This window comes from Natrix helvetica (assembly GCF_964273705.1).
Source record: "Natrix helvetica genome assembly, chromosome: 2".
Lineage (NCBI taxonomy): Eukaryota > Metazoa > Chordata > Lepidosauria > Squamata > Natricidae > Natrix > Natrix helvetica.
The window spans coordinates 245,659,897-245,668,993 of NC_138552.1; the positions used below are offsets into that span (position 1 = coordinate 245,659,897).

Here is a 9,097-nt window from a genome sequence, read left to right on the forward strand (position 1 = left end):
CAGATATTCTCGAGTATGCCCAGTTCAGTATAAAGACAAGGGTGTTCTTAGGATTTGTAATTTTTTTTCCAGATTTCTTCTGTCTCCAGTTTCCTATCTCTGGAGCTTTTTGGATCAATAGTATGTTGTGTCTAGGCTTCCTAAGCACCAGGAACTGAAGTATTAATGCCCAGAGTTTGTTCATGATATTTCATATTCCTTTTGTGAAACAAATAATTCTGATCAGACTTGCCATTCTTTTGTTCTAGCAAACTGCTTGTTTATGCAGTGCAGTCATTGCCTTGCTGAAGGTCCCCTTGTCATTTCAGAGGTATTTTTTTCAGAAGCTACAATCAACTAGCATTAAGGTAAGCTATGTTTGTATTTAGTTATAATTGCAGTTTGGGGGGAAGAAATGTTATTTATAACTCCTAGACAAGCAGGCTGGCAGAAGTGGTTGGAATGAGGTGGGGACAACCAATTGCTGCCTAAGCTCTGATTTACGAAAGATGTTGGATTAGACATTTAATGAAATATTTGAACTAGAATTCATATCTGAAATAAAGTTTTGATTTAAAAAATAATATTAAATCAGTGTGTGTGTTCTGTCTTGGGTTACGAGATAGTTTTATGAAGATCCTCAGTTACAATTCATTGTTGCCTTGTGGCTTAATGGACATAGACATTTTCTAGCAAATAAAGATATTTCTTTTGAAGCAAGTGGTGCTTTTTTAATGTATTGATGTTGGGGATGTTTTTGCTTTGCTGCTTCCGTTATCTGGCTAATGCATTTTATCGTATTTTTTAATTTGAAAAACTATATATGGCGAAATAAAACAAGATAAAACTATCTTACATAAATAGAGTAATGTAGCACTTTGCAATTTGGTTTCTTTAGCTTGAATGAGTATCTCAGGTCTAGGTCACCTCTCTGATTTGTTTTTGTTTTTTTAAGTAGAGGGGTTGCCCTACTTTTTTTTTTTAACTCTGGTTAATAATGAGAAAGACTGAATGAAGCCTATGTAAAATATAATATTCACACATATAATATTCACAGAATAAGTAGCAGTTTTTAATAGAAAACAATTTCAGAAGGCTAATCAGTCTCACTGCCGAACAGAGAGAAAGCGAGACATTAGTAAGGTTGTGCTTCTGCTTCCTCCAAACTGGAAAATTATATTGGTTTTATCTGGGTTTTTGTCATCCCAAGCTGATGATGGCAGGAAAACTATGGTGAAGGAAGGAGATGGAGTAGAAAGTAGATGCGCAGAAAAAATGATGGAACATAGTAGTGACTGCTGTATAATTAAGAATGACAGAATTAATATTGGATGTTGGATCATGTCCGTCCTTCCTTCCTTCCTTCCTTCCCTCCCTCCCTCCCTCCCTCCCCTTCAGCACCCAGTTTTTGGTGCAATTTCTCAGATGATTTTGATTTTTGCTTGCAAGCTTGACGGTTTCCAATAGTTTGTGTTGATCTTTTAAATTCTTGTGGTCTCTTTTACTGCTTTATTTTGCTGCTTCATGGTTGCTTTATTGATTATCCATTTGGTATAAGATGGCGTCAGATGCCTCTAGTCTATTAACCATATATCCTGCTTATAAAATAATCATGTTACTAGAGAAATATGTTCTCTATAAATGGATCATACATTAAAGGCAATCATTCATTGATGGAGAGCGCCTTGACACAATATAGCCAAAAATGATTTCCAATTATTGTCTAATATCAATGCATGCTTGTTTTCCACGTTCAGTAGAGACCTTAGTCACCTTGTATTACGTCACAGAGAGAGCATATGTAGACATGCAAAAGAAGTACTTATGTATTAATTTCCCCCCCCAATCCAACATGAGATTGCATAGAAAGATTCTGGGGTTAAAACTCTTGTCTGTCAACAAAATACCTCTTCGAAAATTGAACCAAAGAGGGCCAAATGGGTATGGGGGAGAAGCTGGCAAAAGAATGATTGATACTGTAAATGGGGCCAGATCAGGCCAGGGGCTGCAAGGAAAAAATGTTGAAAAATTCCCACAGTGCACTCTTGTGGAAGGAACAGTTGGCTAGCAATGTGGAATCTTGGCAGCTGCTCCGTTTTAAGCAGCATCTCCTCTATTTGGATCATATGACCCAGAGCACAATGTATGCAGTATGCAGCCCTTGCCTCCCAGGGAACACACAAAACACAAACATATGGTCACTGTGACAAAGGTTTGGAAAGAATTCCTGAAGTCATGCTCTGCTTACTTTCCATGCTGTATTTTATCAAGATTATATAGTGAAATATTGCTCTGTGATTTGATTTTTGTGTGATATTTCTATTGAGAAATAGTGCAATCTTTCTCCTAAATGAAAGGTGTACTGGTAAATGAGTAAATGCTAACATCCAGTTTAAATGCTACACTTCAGTCCTCTTTCTAAATATTGTGGTACCTCTGATGCTTGCATATGTAGAGAGAAAAATGTGTCAGGGCACAGGTCTCATTAGGGTGGTTAAGGAAAATGAGCAGCCAGCAGACCCAAGAGCAAGACTATTTGCCTTCCCAAAGAAATATTTCATGTTGTGCTCTGCTACAATTTCAATAAATAGGTCATGGGCATATGGATTGGTGTGCACAGAGGATGAGACTTTAGGAATGTTTTAGTGGTGTTTTTAAAAGCAACTGCCCATAAATTCAAAATTTTTCACGACAAGCAGATCTAAGAAGTATCTTTCATGCCCATAAAAGTATGTGTAAACAATTGGTGTAGTGTTTGGTTTTGGAATACTTGCAATACATTTTACATACTGCTTTAATTTATGTAGTAGATAAACTCAGTAGTAAATGTAGAAGGTTCTAGGCTAACTTCCTGGCTCATAGCAGATGTCGCATAAAACATCTGCATACCTCTGTTAATCAAAGTGGAGAATAAGGTTGAGTAGTCAATTATTTTGGGAGGCAAAAGACATATTCTCTTATGTTTGTATTTATTTGAAGGTTACAAAAAGTTGAATGTATTAGAATGAGTTACTTGGAAATATATGTGGTAAAATAGAGATAAGGTCAAGAATGTGAGGAATGAATATAAATGGAATGTAAAAGCAAGTGACCAATATGAAAATAGCAAATTGATTTGGTATGGTTATATAGAGAGAATGAACAAGATCAATTTACAATGGAATTAACATGAAGGAAAATTGTATGGTTTGAGAGGAAAAAGGAGGATTGAGAAAGTTGGATAGAATTGATGAGATTTATGAAACAGTATATGGATGTGGTAGAAATAATGAGGATTTGCAATAATAGAAAATAATAGAGAGATATAGTGAATAGTATGTATGTGCTCTAATTTTAGTCATGTTTCCATTTCTTTTTCTTTGTCCCTTTATTTATTTATTGGTTTTGACTTCCTATTCATTTTATGTGTTTGCATTATGCTGCTTCCCCTGAAAGGCAATAGCATGATAGTTAGACATAAATATTTCAGTATTGTAAAAAGAACCAAAATTAAAATAAATCAATGCACAAGCAGAAAAGATTAAACAAAACAAATCAGTAGTGTGCTCAAAAATTCAGAATTTTCCTTAAATCGATTCCCTCAAATGGATAGCTCTTCCCACCCTGCTGCATCTTGCTCAAAGGTGTAGCTGATAGATCTGTCATGAAAATCAGCTGCAAGCACAAAGGTTACTGTTTGCAGAAAGTAGGGAAATCTTGAGGTCTCTTTCAGATAATCTGTTGATTATGTCAATAACAGTTAAGTTCATGTCTGTTTAAATTTGCTTGGAGTGTGTTTATTTAAGATTATTGGAATCAAAACCTAAGGGCTTTTGACAACTGACGAAGCTTACTTAAAACTGTGTACAATGCTGTAAGAGTCATGTTTAAGAGCACAGGTATTTCCTTCAGTTGAGATCCTTGAGGTACTTTTTATAGTAAGTAGTATAGCATAGAAGTAGTAGACTGGAGGCCTCCCTGCTTTATTCCATGATGCTGCACTTAATATCTAAAGCTTCAAATATGCACAAGTCACACACATGAAGGCCTGTTCAATGCAGATTAGGTGACAACAGGTCCATCGGTTGACCATCTTTGTAGTGCTGGGCTTTTAAATGATTCAACACTACTATACAATGGAAAGAATCTATTCACATGCAATTTCCATGTCAATGTCATAAAGCATTGCTAAGTTCTTGAAAGGGAACTTGAAATTGAAGAAGGCAATTGATTTACTTCATTCTGTTTTGCTCACTGCTCAGAAATGGACACGTTTGTGTTGCTTATCTGTCTTAATATCATATGTTCTCTTCCTCAAAAAAGGGGAGAGGGGTAATCAAGATGGAGTAATGGTGAAGTCATGAGTTCTAGTTGTTCCTCAGGTATGAAAGATGGCTGAGTGATTTTGGCCTGGTCACTCTTGTCTCAGTCCAACCCATCTTATAGGGTTGTTTTTGTGGTAAAAAGAGAAGGCCAGAACATTAGGTATGCTGCTTTGAGCTGTAAATAATTTAAGCAAGATATAAGTATATACTTTACTTATGGAAACAGAAATTTGAATCTCTTTGCTTTATATACTTTTCTCAAAATTTTCACTTTCTACAAAAATATATTTAAATTGGCAAAATCGGGGTGGGGAGAATGTTAAATTTAATTGAAGGGTCCTTCTCTTCCCTATCTCACCTAAGCTGAATGTCCTAGATACCTTTCTATTTCATATGGGAGTCCATTTTCTATATAAACAATGGTTCCGAATGGACGTACAACAAAATATTCACGAAATAGATTATATAATTTTGGAAGCTGTAATGTGAAATATTGCAATCTCTACAACTCAACACTCCTCAGCCATGCTAGATTACAGATCTCATTATTTCCCATATCCGTGTGGGCTGAGATAATATTCAGAGAAATAGAGAGATTTATTGAAATTCTGGTTAAATGTCAGACCTGTTCCAGCTAGGGCATTTAGAGAAGAACTCCATTTGTAGTGAAAGGTATACTTTTACTAATGCCAAGTGGTTACAGCCAAAGCAAAGTCAGGTCTGAGATTTCCTGCATAAACCCTATATTTTCCCTTCTCCCAGGCCCTCCCACCTGGTCATCATGTTGGTGTCCATTGAGGTTCAAATTAGTTCTTTTGGTAACAGTTCTAAAGTTTGGTGCCTCTTTGATGGGCATTCTGTTTTCATGCCTGTGTCCTTGGATCATTCAACCATTATCTCTGGTTGGCACTTCAGGTTCCTGTCATTTGCCTCCTCCCCTCCTCCCTCTACCCTTCCTCCCCAGAATTTATGGCTGGCTGTCATCAAAGTGAAGCAGGGCTGGTTATGTAATGGCAGATCTGACACTAATGAAAATTTGGGTGAGATTTTTACAAATTGGAAACTCCTGCTTCTTTTAAATAAAGCATTACTCACATAGTAAATGCACTGATAATAGAATGGGTCCCTAATGCCTTTCTCTTGACCAATACTTTTTGCAGTACTATGCTTACTTTCTTCTCTTCTACTTGCATCTTGCTTTAATTAATTCATGGTAGTATTATATGTTTTCTTTTCTTCTGAAAAACATCAATTAATAAATAATAAACATTGTCTATTTCAGCTTGCCCTGTCACCCTCTCCACGTAACCCTGCTGAGCCCATTGTGGTTCAAAATAACCAGCAACTGGCATTAAAAATAGAGGGAGTAGTCCAGCATGGTTCCAAACCAGGCCTTTTCCGAAAGATTCAATCCATCTGTCTAAATGTGTCATCAACCCTGCAGAGCAAACCTGGACAAGAATACAAGGTAAAAAAAAAAAGAGCATGACAGCATGAACTGTCAACATTTCTGCTTCTTGAAACCCATGCACAATTAGAACAGAATTTCACTCCACTAGACAGCAAGAATTTTTTACACTTCAAGTATGTTCTTGTCTTTTAACATGAGTGCAAGTTTCTGTGATGATTCTGCTTCCTTTGAAAATGAGACACTTGAATAAAGATGCTGATCGTGGTGCTAAGTTCATATCCCCATGATGAGCATCACATCCCTGGGAAGATAATCCTTGTCTTCACTTGCTCTATTGACAGGAACACCAATCGATAATAGTTGCTACTATTCCAACAAGCTTAAAAATGTGCAGCTGTCTGACAACAAGAAACAGATCTAGTCAAGTGAAAGAGGACTATTCCTCAGGGGTGGGCAAGAAGACGTAGGAATAGCTCAGCGATTTGAAATACTGTAACTTAGGAAATATAGACAAATAACTTCATATATTTTGTTTAGATATGCTAAATGAATATAGGGAGCATTTGTTGCTTATTTGAGTCACTTCTGTTTAATAGTTCTTCCAAAAACATAGTCTCTATTTGTAAGTAAAATGAAATTCTCAACTATTCTTTAAACACTTGGTTGCCTAGTGCTTGTTTTCTTCTACAGATACCCATTGACAACCTAACTAATGAGATGGAACAGATGGTGGAGCCTCACAATGATTACTTCAGCACACAATTCCTCTTGAACTTCATTGTTGTTGGCACCCATAGTATCACAGTGGAGTCCTCAGTTCGAGATCTCAATGGCATTATATGGAAAACAGGGCCAAAAACCACACTATTGATTAAGTCTCTTGAAGATCCATACTCCCAGCAGCTTCGGCTTCAGCAACAGCAGGCGCAGCAGCTGTCTCAACAACCACAGCAGCTGCAACCACAGCCACGGACAGCATATTCCCGTTTTTAGCTCTCATATATCAGTGAAGGACCTATGTCAAAGGCATTACAGTTTGTTTGGAAATTTTTCCTTTCCCCAGGGTTCACATTTCTTCCTCTATAACAGCAGCAGTCTTGATTCTTCTTTGTTTCCTTAAGCGCAATTTGTATCTTTGAAATGCTATGGGATTGCTAATATGACAGTAGATTAAGGCAATTCATGTAGCAAACCGGTTATGTAAAGTGGTTCTGCTTGAAGTTCCAGTTATCATCTTCATCTCACTTCATTACAATTTTGCCCTTGTGATGTAGTACAAATCTTAGTTGAACTTAAAAAAAAATCCCCAGTTTCACGTGATGTCTTTCATATACAGGGTTGTCAGTCACTAAAAGAATGGAATGGACTGAAATTATCTAAAAGCTTCTTACAATAGCTTTCTGCTAGAGCAACTCATCTAACCAAGATTCAGTGCATGTGATGAATTGGAGTGTATTACATTACATAACACAGCCAGTCACATTAGTCTAGTTTCATTCCTTCTTCAGCTATGTTCTACTTAAGGAACATTTTATCTGAATTGTGCCTTTATGAAGATCATTATGGAGCCTGAGATAAGAATAGTTTTGACTGGTATCCCAATTCATCCATCTTCATTTGCACTGCCTGTGAGAAATTCTTCTTGGTGAGTGAGCATGTAGATCTATAAGGATTTTTTTTTATTACAATCATAATAGCTCTTTGAATCATCCAATTCCCACTTCCTGCTGTATATTATTTTGCTTATTACACTATGATTTTGAATTTTATACTTGGGAAGTATTCCCCTCACCCTCAAAATAATGCTATTTGGATTTAAAGTAAATATATAATATAATGCATCTAAAAATGGGAGAATTTTGATATAATCATCCACATTGAGAAGGTGGCAGAACTCCTTAAAAAGAGAATACATTCTAAAGTAGAACAGTGATAGAAGGACAATGCATGACCGCTAATCGGAAGGGGATGCATTTTGCCTGCTATTATTAGTTCCTTCCTTATACAGGCTTAATAAGTATCCTGTTGAGAAGATTCTCGCGTTACTTCAGTAGGAGTAGGAGGCTGTTTTTTACTCATTTTTGCCCGCCCAGCCCTCAGGAGCACTCTGGAAGCCTCCTAAAGGCTAAGCATGCTCCTTTTTTGATAAAAAACAGGCCTGTTTTCACGAAAAACAGCCCATTTTTGGGAGGTCTGCAGAGTGCAAAAACTTTTTTTTTTTAAATTTGCCTCTCCAAAATCTTGGTGCGTCTTATACTCCAAAAATACGGTAATTGTTTTTTTAAGTGATAGGGGCCTTTTATACTGATGGTAGGGAAATTACTCAAATGGGTTTTTATTAATTAAATTGTTGTGTGGCCTTTTTCTTATGTACATGCCAGTTTAATAAATTGTTTTCAGTTTTCATTTGGGTATTAAAATGGTATTTTTTGTGAAGAAAAAAGGCATTATACCTTATACCTATATATGTACTCATCATCCAGTCAACAGACCTGTACACCACATGTGGGTTGCTACAAGTTCACACCAGTTTGGGCGAACCGGTAGTGGAAATTGCGACTAGGTCGCTGAACTGGTAGGGATGGCAGGCTGACCACACCTCCGAACCAGTTCCCTGGTCACCCATGCCATTGCCGGCATGTTTTTAAAGTCATTTTTTAATGTTCTGTGCATGCGCAGAACAATTTATAGGCAAATGTGCATGTGCACAAAGCATGCGCACAGCGAACCAGCAGTAACACCGGTAGCAACCCACCCCTGCTGTACACACACCTTAATAATTAAATAAATACCACATCCCTATGCATATTGCAGCTCTGAGAACTCTTGAATCTGGACAGAACCAATGCAGTCCTAATTTTCATAACTTCAGAAAAAGTCTGCTTTGGTATGATTATTTTGAAATCCAGTATTTATTTATTCAATTTATATCCTGTCTTTCATTCAGGAGCTCACAGCATATAGATAGATACTTTCCCCACAATAATACCCTTATGACGTAGAATGAATTGAAGGGGACTGACTGGCCAAAAGTCAATAAGATTCTGTGGAGGAGGGTGACTAGAAATGGAGTCACCCCATTCAAGTCCAACCGTTCAAGTCCTTATCCATTATACCATGTTGCTTCACTCTATTAGATCCAATAGTTACTTTGCTTCTTGTCTCTAGCCTGTTTCTCCCTCCCCCCTCCCCCGAGGTGTGGATATTAGTTTATGATAAAAGCATTGTCATAATTATTCATGGTTCATAAAATAAGAGATGTTAGACCGATTTCCATTCTATGTTTTGAGAAGACGTTTAGACCTCCTTTTCCACAAATTCAGCAAGAGAAGGATTTTTTGCAACTTCAAACAATGGAAGTAATTCCTCCAACGTGTCTTATTTTGGGGAATGAACTGAAAAG

General features: G+C 37.0%; 1 protein-coding gene across 2 annotated transcripts in view; it reads left to right on the forward strand.

Moving 5' to 3' along the window:
- Positions 1 to 8,098, forward strand: part of INTS7 (integrator complex subunit 7) — a 45,092-nt gene extending 36,994 nt beyond the window's left edge. For both annotated transcript variants that reach the window (XM_081944169.1, XM_081944168.1), the window contains 3 exons: positions 249 to 347; positions 5,566 to 5,751; positions 6,385 to 8,098. In XM_081944169.1, coding sequence (XP_081800295.1) covers positions 249 to 347; positions 5,566 to 5,751; positions 6,385 to 6,687 — 588 coding nt within the window. In that variant the 3' untranslated portion in view covers positions 6,688 to 8,098. The remainder of the gene's footprint in view (positions 1 to 248; positions 348 to 5,565; positions 5,752 to 6,384) is intronic.
- Positions 8,099 to 9,097: the final 999 nt, after the last annotated feature.